The 13,356-nt window shown below is 35.9% G+C and overlaps 1 protein-coding gene across 2 annotated transcripts in view; it reads left to right on the top strand.

Annotated features, from left to right (window-relative positions):
* The window catches only part of LOC124357788 (rab proteins geranylgeranyltransferase component A 1), a 38,885-nt gene extending 26,861 nt beyond the window's left edge, over positions 1-12,024 (top strand). For both annotated transcript variants that reach the window (XM_046809843.1, XM_046809842.1), the window contains exons 7-11: positions 1,090-1,308; positions 6,331-6,455; positions 7,445-7,587; positions 8,994-9,188; positions 10,736-12,024. In XM_046809843.1, coding sequence (XP_046665799.1) covers positions 1,090-1,308; positions 6,331-6,455; positions 7,445-7,587; positions 8,994-9,188; positions 10,736-10,906 — 853 coding nt within the window. In that variant the 3' untranslated portion in view covers positions 10,907-12,024. The remainder of the gene's footprint in view (positions 1-1,089; positions 1,309-6,330; positions 6,456-7,444; positions 7,588-8,993; positions 9,189-10,735) is intronic.
* The last annotated feature ends 1,332 nt before the right edge of the window (positions 12,025-13,356 follow it).

Here is a 13,356-nt window from a genome sequence, read left to right as displayed (position 1 = left end):
CCTTTATAAAAAGTTTTCAAAACACATTTCATGGTGCAGGAAAAGTGGACTTTTGTTAAAAACAGTTCTAGTCTAATATATCAAGCTAAAAGAATTTGAAAAATTCACCCACTACCTTTTTTAAAAATTTAAAGTATACCTCCTGGATGGATTGGAAAAGCCAGATTGACACTGAAAAACCTAGAATAAGGTACATTTTAAAATTTCTGTAAATGTGACGGAATCAGAGGTGCTAAATGAGATTGACTACATGTGTGAACACACAGAACAAATTTTGTATTAATAAGTAGAGTGAAAAATATTTAGTAGTTTACAGTCCTGTAAATATCTATAAACAGGTAGATATTGTCAACCAACAAGCAGGAGAGCCTCACCATTGTGCTGGGATAGTGTCTGGATCCCAGCGTCTGTCCACTGAGCACCTTGTCTGATGCCCACATGTTGTTTAGGTTGTGTGCAGTGTTTGGTGGAGTGTATCACCTGAAGCGAGCAGCGAACTCTGTCATCATCAGCCAACAAGGAGGAGAGCCTCACCATTGTGCTGGGATAGTGTCTGGATCCCAGCGTCTGTCAACTGAGCACCTTGTCTGATGCCCACATGTTGTTTAGGTTGTGTGCAGTGTTTGGTGGAGTGTATCACCTGAAGCGAGCAGCGAACTCTGTCATCATCAGCCAACAAGGAGGAGAGCCTCACCATTGTGCTGGGATAGTGTCTGGATCCCAGCGTCTGTCAACTGAGCACCTTGTCTGATGCCCACATGTTGTTTAGGCTGTGTGCAGTGTTTGGTGGAGTGTATCACCTGAAGCGAGCAGCGAACTCTGTCATCATCAGCCAACAAGGAGGAGAGCCTCACCATTGTGCTGGGATAGTGTCTGGATCCCAGCGTCTGTCAACTGAGCACCTTGTCTGATGCCCACATGTTGTTTAGGTTGTGTGCAGTGTTTGGTGGAGTGTATCACCTGAAGCGAGCAGCGAACTCTGTCATCATCAGCCAACAAGGAGGAGAGCCTCACCATTGTGCTGGTATAGTGTCTGGATCCCAGCGTCTGTCAACTGAGCACCTTGTCTGATGCCCACATGTTGTTTAGGTTGTGTGCAGTGTTTGGTGGAGTGTATCACCTGAAGCGAGCAGCGAACTCTGTCATCATCAGCCAACAAGGAGGAGAGCCTCACTGTGCTGGTATAGTGTCGGGCTCCCAGCGTCTGTCAACTGAGCACCTGGTAATGGCCGTGTCTGATGCCCCCAAGACATTCCTTCAGTCTGCTCCTACTGGCGGCCTCTCCCGTGGTATTTTCCTCACTGATAGGTACTTTCATGTTAATGTCATTAGACATTATTTATTTGACTTATGACTTATATTAAATTTTTCCAGTCATAAGTAGCTAGCTTTCAAGACAGATTTTCAAAATCACATTGAGGGATAAACAATTTAATGGGATAGTCAGTTCTAGAATTATTGTAATCGTTTTCAGTAAATGTTCTATTTTTCATCCTAATGTTGACAGTGATGCCATCATGATCAGAGAATGGGAATTTGAACGTACTGACTTAGGCTGTCTTGAGAGAATGTTTTCTTATAAAGACATTATCTAGACAATTTTTTCCTCTAGTTGGTGTATTATTTAAATAGTAAAAATCATACTGTCTTAAGATATTAAGCAGTTTACTAACTGTTGCAGTGTTTTTTGTAACATCAAAGCAAATATTAACATCGCCTCCTAATATAATATCACAATTAGTCTTTTGCGTAATATATGACAGGCATGTGTCAAGAGTGCATAAAAATATATTGGGGTCACCATTTGGAGAATGATACAAAGATACTATCAATATTTTAAGATCATCAATAAAAATAGCAGATGCTTCAAAGTTTAATTCATCACAAAATCCACTAATGTCCCACTCCCTAGATTGAAATTTACCATTTACAAATATGGATGTCCCCCCTCTAATGTGGTTCTGTCTGCAATATGCAGCTGCACAGTAATAATTATCCGGAAATGATAATTTAATTTCATCATTTCCAAGCCAATGTTCTGACAGGCAGATTACATGCACATTAGGCATACTAATCAAAAAACTTGCTAATACATCAATTTTATTTTTTAAACTCTATGAAGTGCTGGTTAGATGGATTGCCAGGAAGAGTGCGGAGTTCAGTGATTGAGCTAGTTCTTGTTTTACATTGGGCTAAATTGGTAACTTATTAATAGTTGGATTAGGTGAAAAGACGTGATTACTTAAATGTATTAAACTAGTATCTACAGAAGAAATGTTCCGAAACGTGTCTTGCAGTGTAGTATCAGCCACATTGATTTCTAGCACATCATTTGATATAGAAGCATGTAGAGCATTAGAGTCTTTAGTAGTGGTTTGGGTCAAGTGTAAAGAAATTTCACACTTCAATTTTGCAACAAAATCAGAGTGCATCAGTCCATTTCTAAGTTTACCAGTAGATGCTTCGTCAGTTGTAACTATCTTGACACAGGCATTTGAAGCTTTCTGGAAGAGAATAAGATTAGCCACAAAATGTTCTATGGTAATGTGGTCCCGTACACATCCCATTGGAGAGGAGATCAGTGTTCTTAGTTTTCTTCTTTTAAAATCTTCCGTTAGTTTAGTGAAAGCGGTATCATAATCACACTTTTCTGGCTTTTGATGATATATTTTTTTTGTCACCAGACCGTAAACAGATGCTCCAAACCTGGTTGTCTGATAAGTCAAAAAATCGTTGAGACAATGTGACTGGGTGGGTTTCCCGAAACGGTCTCTGAATACCAGCGCAACCCCTGCACTCATCTGTTTATCATCACAGAGGTCAGCGGAGATACAGTGGGCAAAGCCAACTGTTTGGTCATGACTAAACTCATTCATTAAGTCATTCATGTCAGCCTCAATTACATTGATGAGTTCACAAACTGACTTGTTACTGGATTCAACTTGATTGTGTGAGTTACCAGTAGAATGCGTGTTTGCCATAACACCTTTTAAATCACCAATGTGCACTTCCAAACTCTGCTGTTCCTTTTCTTGGAATACATTTTTCAGAATGTCCATAATTAAATCGCCTAGTTTAGTCCTCCCTCTGCGACTAAGGTGAAGGCCATGTCTGGTAAAATGAAATCGTTTTAGTCTGTTTAAGTCAATAAGATAAGTAGATTTGATACGAAACACCAGTTCTCTAATGTAATTAAGAAGGTCAATAGTGTTGTGTACTGGGCTGAATATGTTTTGGTCATATCTTCTTGGAACTGTGGTTATTATTACAGGCTTGTTCTTGCTTAAAGTAATTAGATCACTTTCCAGTGATTTATATATTGAGGAGACATCACTTTGTAGAACATCATTAGTTCCCCCCAAAAGAACTATGGCATCATCTGTTGATGACAATGCTACTTCTGTCACTTGGAGAAGACGAGCATTCGGCATTACACATCCCACGGCTTTGATTTCGTTTTGATTTGCCCTTTCAATACCTTGAGCCACTTCACGCCCCTGGCTGTCTAAATAAACTGCCAATTTAATTTTTTTCCCAAAAGTTATTTTTGGTCTTGATTGAATTATTTTGTTATTTTTAAATTTGGTTTGGTTTTTGTTTCTTGTAAGTTGAATGTTTTCTTTTCTATAGTTTGTTGTAAATCATGATTACATAAGATTTGATAATTATTTGAAGTTGATATTGCTGTTTTCTGTAGCTGAGGTAGCTTTTTTAGGTTAGTATCATTATTATTTTTGTTTCTTCTAGAAACTGCTAAGGTCCACTTATTTTCTGAGTGAGTTTTTTGTGACTTATGTTGTTGTACTTGATTTTTAAGGGGATCTGTTGTGTTATGTGTTAATTTGTATATCTCTGTGACAAGTTCTTGGTTTTTCAGAAGTATCTTACCATAATTATCTTGTAAGATTTTATTGCTAAATTTGGAGATTAACAGCTCCTGTATGGCAGATTTACTCAAACTCAGGTACCGATTCTTATGAATTATTAATGCAAGCTGGGCACGCCTTGTCAAAATTTCCCATTCAGTGGGAGGTGCTAAGGCTTGTGTTAGGATCTAAGGATGTAAAGTAAAAACTTCACCTGTTAAGGCAGAAGCAATATCATCAGTTACCAAGAGCATGAGCATGTATGCAACTCTTCATAGCCGTAATAGTAGTCACATCCGCCAGTCCTACGCCATATTCCTGAGTAGTCCTTGTACGTCTATACTTTCCAGAAATCACTTGTGTCTTCATTTACCATGGAGTCTGTAAAACTCAAGTTACTCAAAGCCACCAAGCTTCTTCGTTCAATCTCCACTTTTACATATGATCTTATATCAACAGCTGGCACTTGTGCACAAAAGGAGTGGTAGGTGTTGGGCCTCGGGGATAGTACTGCAGGGGTATAAGATATTGTATTGCCGGTACTAGGTTCTCCTGACTCTTTGGGAATCCAAAAGGTGGGATGTTAAAATTTTATTGTTTCTGAATAACGGTTTGCAAGACTGTCAATTTATGCTTAAACATAATTCTTATGATACTTATTTGCAGTATAAAAGTAATTTTCGAATTCACTGAATTCCCCTAGAATACCACCCCATATCATTTAGAATTAATGGTTGGTAAATCGCAAGTGATTGTGAATTAATTGTTGAAAACTTCAATCTAAGCATTACTAAGCACGTAACTGTTAAAAATTAGAAAGCAAAATATTTCAATGATTAAGAATGAACTGATTGTTGTAAACTTCAGTAACTACTTTTAAAATGTTGTATGTAGTCTGGACATTCCTAAAGTTAAGATACATACTAATAACATTATGAACAATAAAACACCAATTATTTTAAGTTCAATTTTCTCCTGTGACTATAGCAGAGGTCAAAGAGACATTTCTATGTTGAAAAAACACTAAATCTGTTGAATGGAATGAAATACTCAAGTTAAGTGTCAATATTATTTAACCTACATTGTCTAAATTTAATATGTCTGCTACTAAAATTCTCGTGAAAGGCTAAAATACTCAATAGTTACTGTCCTATTTTAGTTTTTATGACATAAAGCATTTTCTAAAATTTATGGAATGGCAGTTGATATAAGACTTCAGCAATACCTTGAGTTCCACAGTTTATTTTGCTCTGTTCAATATGGCTTTAGAAAATCACTGTTCATAGGCTTGAGCATCGGATGGGTCACAGATTATTTCTGTAGTATATTCCTCAAACCCATCATTTATTTTAAGTAATCAAAGGCAAAGAATTAAACTTAGTAAAATTTTTCTTCAATTTTTTATTAGTTATACCAGGGTGCATTATGAAAGTAATGCACATGATTTTATTGTGACATGACTATTTAACGCAGTGTGGTAGGATAATGTTCTGGACGCTTTGCCCTTCTGGTCTCATTTTCCTACCAAGCAGTAGGAATTGTAGGATGTGTCTTTGCACAAAGTCTGTTTTTGAATTGTGTCATGGCGCGATGGAGCGGAACAGTAGTATGTGGTCAAGTTTTGTGTATGGCTTGGAAAGAATGCAAAGGAAACTTATCAAATGCTTCAAGAGGCCTTTGAGGAGGAATTTATTTTGAGATCTTAGTACGCAAGGTGGCAGAAGGCTTTCAAGGAGGGGCAGGAGGAGGTCACTTCTGGATGCCCTACTCTGGATGCTCAACAACAGCTTGAACCACCGATGAAAACATCCAGCATGTGGGTAAAGTTTTGAGTTCAGACCGTCGGTTAAGCATCTAGGTAATCACTGACACCCTGAACTTATTAACATTAGCAGTACATGGGATAGTGATGGAGGATTTGCAAATGCGAAAGGTCTGTGTGAAGCTCCTGAAGGTGTTGATAGAGGCACAAAAAGAAGATGAGTTTCCGCAGTGAAGAATTGTTGGAATTGATTAGAAATGATCCAGGCTTTTTAAACTCTATTCTAACTGGAAACAAATCTTCGATGTACAAGTCCAATCCAGTATCTGAAAGGCAGGGCTCCGAGTGGCACACACAATCTTCTCCCATACCCAAAAAAGCGTGCATTAGCAAGTCTTGTGAGATTTGAGCAAATCTGATGTGTCAGAACAAAACTGATTGTCTTCTGTAACATCCGAGGAATCATTCATTTTGAGTTTCTACCGCAAGGAAAAACTGTGAACGCAGCCTTTTACCTGAATTTGCTCAAGAGACTGAAACGCCAGGTCGCACGAGTCAGGCTAAAATAAAAACTGTCCAAGTTCCACCGCAACAATGCCCCCAGCCACACAGCCTTCATCGTTGCCAACTACCTGACCCAAAACAAGATCATACACCCAGTAGTATGTAGCAACTATAACATCCTTTGTGGACCTGTTCCAGATCAATGTTAGCTGGCAACAAGGAAATGCTGACTCTACTCCAGTTCCCTCCTCAGGACGCTAATGGAGAGTTGGTCACCGTCATTGAGGTGGGACCTTCAACCAACGCTTGTCCACAGGGCCTTTGTAAGTGTGAATCCAAAGTCACATTTGGTTTTGTCATGGAATTCTTATTGGTTCTATATTGGTTTCCCTAAGCAAACAAAATGTAACTAGGTCTTAACTTTGCAGATTAGATCTCTGGTTTTATTTATTGAATGAAGCTTTCATTCAAGTTAGCGTTTTAGTTATGGAGAATTAATATTGGTTCAGGTTATTTAAATTTTAACAGAAGATTTGGCCATCTGCAGACCTGCTGTAAAATTTCATTTCCAAGGACAAATAACAGTTACGTCTGGGAATTGCTCAAAACATGTTATAATGCAAATAGAATAATCCTAATTTCCTCAAAATAGTCAAATCATATAACAAATTTTTCCCTTATGTATATGGCCTAGAAACAAAAATGCAGTCTTCCTAGTAGACACATGCAACATAGCTCTGTCTAAAAGGAGTATGTCTAGTTTAAAACAAAATCCAGTTCTTCTTGACTGATTTTTCTGACGTGCAGTTGAGTAGTTCATCAAGAGTATGCACGTGAGAGTCAAGACTATTACTGAAGAGTAGTACTACTTAGAAGTTCAACATCGCGTACGTGACCAGTGCAATGTAATTATTCTGAGTTGTAAACCACAAAGTTCTGTAAGCTATATCAGGACAATACTTTCCACCTTCTTTTAAACTTTTGGGAAATTCATAGCATCTCTGTGTTACGTCAGTCTCTCTAATTACCCTGATGTAGCACCTTATGATTTCTGGTTGTTTTCTTACTTGGAGATCTTAAAACGTTTCGATTTGAGACCAAGAATGAAGTAATGCAAATCGCAGTGACTCGACTGTAATCCGTTCTAAAAGAAGCCTTCCAAACTTAATTCCAAAATTGGCAGCAGCACTGAAGTAAATGTTCTGTGTTTCAGGTAGACTATTTTGAAGAAAATCTCATGTTTAAAACAAATAACCTTTTCCTAGATTTAGGTTGGATACTTTTTAAACACATCTTGTTTGTTATGTTTCAGATGTGGTGCACATGACTTGCCGCCAGGTGAAGAGTGCCAGAGAAGACCTGGCTGTGGCGGTGTCGACTCTACTGCACACAGAGCCGTGTGAGGGTACTTACCGCTCTGACACTCTCTCTCAGGCCACACTCACCCACAAGCTGGTAAGCTTTGATATTACTGCATTAGGGTCATATGTAAATATCAAACAAGACCTTTTGGAGCAGTTATAAGTATAGCAAAAATCTGAACCTTAGTATGGAATTGAGCAAATAAAAACAAGCTATATAGTGCTATATAAAAATCAGAAGTATAGTGCTATAAATATCAATTAGTAAAGTAGGTCAGGTCATATATTGTCTTGAGTTACTATATATTGTAATATGTGATAAGGAGTGACATCGAAGAGTTGGTTGGATTAAACCATAAAAAAAATAAGTAAAACTATGTTACAGTAGATCTGAATCTGGGCCCTTTCGATCTTAAACTGTGAGATAGCTGCATTTGGTAGTATGGACCTTATGAGCTGTAGGGAAAGGTCAGATGTTGGCATCTCCAACTTGAACACTATTCATTTATGGTGGCTCATAAAACTGGTGCATTGTGTTGAGAGGTGCTAAGGATTAATATTTCCACTCCAGATTAGTATCATTTTTACTGTTCCAAGATTAGTTCAGCTTTTACCGAAGTGAAATAAACTTCTGAGCTTGGAGGCAGTTTTGACATTTGTAGACTGCCTGTGTACACAGTGGAATCTTGTCCTTCACTTTTGTGTCTCCTTAATACCCTTCCTATTTTAATGGTTGTTCCTTGAACGTAAGGAAGATAGGCTAGTTTTGGACGTTCTTCATGTTGTCTTTGATCACGAGAAAGTTCCGCCCCTTTAACTCGCCTACCTATACAGACAACTGTTTATTTTTGGCAATTTCGGTTTAATATCTTTTTAGTGAAGATGGCTGTACACAGTGAAGCCAAAATATTACAAGAAGTTAGTTGTGTGAGCAAAGTTTCAACCCAGTGTGAACTGGAAGATTTTGATGTTAGTTATGACTGCATGATCGCATGAGCCTAAAATTAAGATATTCTAACTAACTCATGGTGAGTGGCAATAAGCAATCTGAAATTATTGATATTTGATACATTACTTAATTTGTAACCTTATATTCAGTTATTGTCAGTTTTATGTGGCTACAATACAGTTCTACCTGAATTTTAATCAATCAGTGATCAGCCATGTATAGCCAACCGGGCAGTTCATCTTGTTGTATCAAGGTATTACTAGGCTGTTATATTTAATTTGTAAATACCATATAGTTCCAATAACCAACAATAACAGTTAAATTATACTTTCAAAAGGAAACATTTTCTTAATGCTCATTTAGAATTTAGCTTGTCATACATTATTTTGCATTGCAGAGCTCTTAACATTAATACGTGTAACATTTATTGGAGAGAACAAGAATACTGTACCGTATCTCAATTGCTTAGGATATAGTAGTATAGTAGTAGCCTTTAGAAAAGTATGGTGTGCCAGCTTGTCATCATAACTTACTTTCTCTGTTTGTTGAAGGAGGATGGCACGGACGTGGAAGGAGCAGAGATAAGTCAGTCGGAGAGCCAGGCAGTGAAGCCACAACTGCTCTGGTCCCTCTACTTCAACTGTCCGGAGACCTCAAGTTGTGACTTGTCAGCTGATGTGCCCAGCAATGTGCACTTGTGCTCTGGCCCAGACCTCGACCTGGACTTTGAGTTTGCTGTCAAACAGGTCAGTTACCTCATTTTTCAGCAAAATCCATATAAAAAGAAAGACTTGCTTGCATTCTGATCACTTTTTGGAGCTTTTTCTAAATATAGTTAAAGTTATAGCTTTAAATTTCCTTTTTGATACATATAAATTAATATTTTAATAATAATTTTAGAAATAGTTTTCATCTCTTAGCACAGTCCTCAACGAGGCCAGCCACACACATAAATGCAACACTCAAACTTATAAAGAACTACTTGTTCAGTGAAAACTTAATTTTGCAATTAAATAAAGGAATTCATGTATCATATTAACTTTACAAATATTGCAAATGGAAAAGATTAAATTACAATAGGAAAATAAAAAGAAAATGGGGTCAAAAGTTATTTGATTTATTTATCAAAATTTATTATTTTGAATTAATTAATATTTGAGAATTAAGATCTTTAACCCTCTCCGGACGAAACATTGGTACTGTCTGGTGTGCTGTAGTTCCACTAGCGGACGAATCACAGGCACTGCACTTGGCATACTAGGTCTCATTTCACTGACATGTGAGATTAGTTCGATGGGTTTTACTGGCTCTTCATTGTGCTGCTACCTCTTGGGAATAGTTTTAACTATTTAAAACAAGATTGCAGCTGTTTTTCTAGTACGTTTACTGGTTTGTAGACGAGCAATAAAAGTTGTAGCTGAGTGAATTGTCTGCCGTTGTAAACAAATTGATCGAGCCACTATGTATCGGGTTCTTTGTACTTTTATTGTATGTGTACATTGTAATAAAAGTTAGTTTTAGTTGTTAATCTATTGTAAATATGAAGGTAAAGTGCAATTAAATAATGTAATCAGTTTAGGCCTCATTTTAACATGAAAATACATAATTTTTATTATTTCAGATTGCTAGGTTATAGTGTTGAAACAATATATGAATTATTCATTTAGTACTATTTATTTTTATGATGGCTGCAAGTACGAGTGGATTACAAATTAATTACATTAGTGATATACTAGATGACGATTTAACATCCAGTGGTGAAAGAACCGATTTGCCTCCTCCACGTGATCTAGGCCTAGATATCCCTAACAATAGCAATTTGTATAAATTTTACTTTTTACAGTTTATTAGAGTAGAAATAATATTACAAAATAAAAGAAATAAGTTAAGATACACATATTCAATAAAACAAATATGATATGATGCAGCTACAGCTTAAAAATATAAATTAAACTTGGAATTTTGGTTTAAAAACAACAACAAAATATTTGTTTTAACTGTTGAATTATAAAGTAAAAATATATTGGTGTAACAAAACCCATCGTTTTATAGCTTGTTTTACTCTACATTTAAAGCCTAATAATAAAAGAAATCATGCATTACACTACTTTTCAAAATAAAAATGTTTAGTTCAAAAATACAACACTGTACTTTAACTGAATATTTAAATACAAGGAGATAAAGAAATTAGCACTTTTTAATGAGTCCCAAAAGGGTTAATTATTACAGATTTATCATTTTAATAGTAAACAACTATGAGTTAAATAATAATTTCTTTAAAAATCTGTTTAAGGCTAAGGAAATATTCAAGAAGATGTACCCAGATTGTGAGTTTCTGCCCCGAGCTCCAGACCCAGAGGAGATTGTGCTAGACGACGACTCGGAGCCAGGTCCAGCCTTCATTGACAACAAGACCGAGAGTGACCATGACAAGCAAGACATTCCCTCTGGTGACACAGAGTAGTCATCTCACCCATCCCCTTCCCCATCCCTCTTTCCAGATATAGTTGTTAACATCAATTTATCTATTTAGTCTTTATATCACGTGTTAAGATTTTATTATTTATTTTTTGTAGTTAAAGATGTGAAAATTTTGTTATTCCAGTAAAATATTTTATTGTGCTGCATGTTAAAATATCTTTTGGTACTTATTAGTTTATATTATTGTAACTCAATATATCAGAAATAATAATTGTACTCAGAACTATTGTGTGAGGCAGGCGTTAAATGGGAACACAGCTTGAAACTACAATTACTTGAGATATGTCAATGCTGCTTTTGCTTGTTTAAATGATACTTTTATTGTTATAAGAAGAGTTTAGTTACTTTACTTCAAGAACAAAATATTTGTTCAAACAATTGATGTTTACATTGTATACAGAATTATTCCACTAAACTATTTACAAAATACATTTTGTAACATCCAAAGGTTTCTTTTTCTGTATACATACAAAATTATTTATTATTATTAATTATTTAAGATTATTGTTATAATCTCCCAAGTGAACAATTTTATTCACTTTTTTCAATAGTTGAAAACTAACTCTAAAATATAAATGGTTGTTAAGGTTTAAAAAATCTTACATTATTTTTATTACATTACTTCAGTTAAAAGTGCGTGACTAGAGTTAATGTATTGGAACTTTATATAGTTTTGTTTCTTACGTATTTGTAAAAAGTGTGTTGTTGTGAAAACAAAAATATATGTGATGTATTTTTAGTAAATATTTGAGCAAAGATCACTGCATTTACAGTGGATAAATATATTGTATTGTATTCTAAGTCTACATGTATGGAAGACTGCTACCCCTTGATCTCGTTTCTAGAGATTTTTCAGCTTTAATTTTTTTGTGTTGTTCCTATTATTTTGTATTTTAATAAAGCATTTTTGTAAACCAAATACTGTGATGAGATGGAGATTTAAATGTTTGACATTCACTTGTTTTATACATTTATGTCCTGGCAACTGGCTAGCTTAGTTGGCTGGGGGCTTGGTGAAACGAGTAGCCTACACCGCTTTGCTTAGGTAGACACTTTTGTTTGTCAACTGCTCCAATAAAGTATAATTTAACATAAATTTAATTATTTTGTTGTTTTTATTATCCCTGCTTGTCTCTATAATGTTTAACTCAGGAGCACTCGCAAGTAAGATAGTCACGCGGTTACTCGCATGTTAGGTTTCTTCTAACATTTGTGTCTAACCAAATAAAACACCATCGTATGTCCAAACAATATTTATTTATGTTGAAAACCAAAATCTTTAAAAGTGATTAACTGACATGACTTTACAATGAATTTGATAATAATAAACTAATATTTACTATCCTAAAATTAAGAATAATGTTCATTATTGGTAGTCAGTAAATTAAAAAAAATGTAGTTGTATAAGAATGTTTATATTTATATTGAAAACCAAAATTCATCTTTAAAAGTGATTAACTGACATGACTTTACAATGAATTTGATAATAATAAACTAATATTTACTATCCTAAAGTACATTATTGGTAGTTAGTAAATTTTTAAAAAATTAGTTGTGTAAAAATGATTATCCGAGTTTTCTTGATTTATTTTATTGATTTTCATCATTGTCATGACGCTGTGAACACGTTAGACCAGTCTGTGCAGTGTGCTCTTTACAGATAGGAGATGAACAGTTGCTACAGGTTTGCTGTGTGAATCTGTATTTTGCGCACGGGACAATAGGCGCAGCGAGGCTTCCCGTCGACTCAACGTGGTTGCGGCGGTGGTGGTGGAGGGAGTTTAGCCACCCTCCTTATTTTTTGTTTCAGTTCGCCTGGCAGGTGAGGGATCGCTGCTCTTCTTTCAAGGTGTGGCTGGGTCAGGGCTTTTGCCAGCTGCATTAGATAGCTCCGTCTAGACATGGTTTCTTGAGTATTTGCTCGGAACACAATCTGAGAATTTATTGCTCCTACGTTTAGCATACAGAAGAACAATGTTAGGGGCCATCTTGCTATCTGGAAACATCATACTCACTTTTCAGACAGTCAACAACATCCACACCCCCCTTCGTTAGGTTGTAGAATGTTATGATTTCAGGTTTGAGCAGGTCTCCCGAATCTTCATCAATTCTATCATCCTTATGCATAGTTGACAAAAGTAAAACATTTTTTCCTCTTTATGGAACGTATGGGGTCAATGTGCATTTGTTTGGAGGTTTTCCAAATACAAACATACTGCTTTTCACTGAACGATCTTTTATGTTGCAAAGTTCAGGTGGGATTTGGGGCTTGTTCTTGCGGATAGTCCCTACAATAGTTAGTCTATGGTTTGCATATAATTAATTTGCAAGAAGGACACTGGTGAAGTAGTTATCAATTATAACATTACGTCCTGTATTCTCAATGGGTTGAATAAGGCATTTCACAACACTACTAGCATCATTTGGTAGCAA

The sequence above is a fragment of the Homalodisca vitripennis genome, chromosome 3, assembly GCF_021130785.1.
Source record: "Homalodisca vitripennis isolate AUS2020 chromosome 3, UT_GWSS_2.1, whole genome shotgun sequence".
In the NCBI taxonomy this organism is placed as follows: Eukaryota; Metazoa; Arthropoda; class Insecta; order Hemiptera; family Cicadellidae; genus Homalodisca; species Homalodisca vitripennis.
This window is presented reverse-complemented; position numbering and strand designations above follow the sequence as displayed.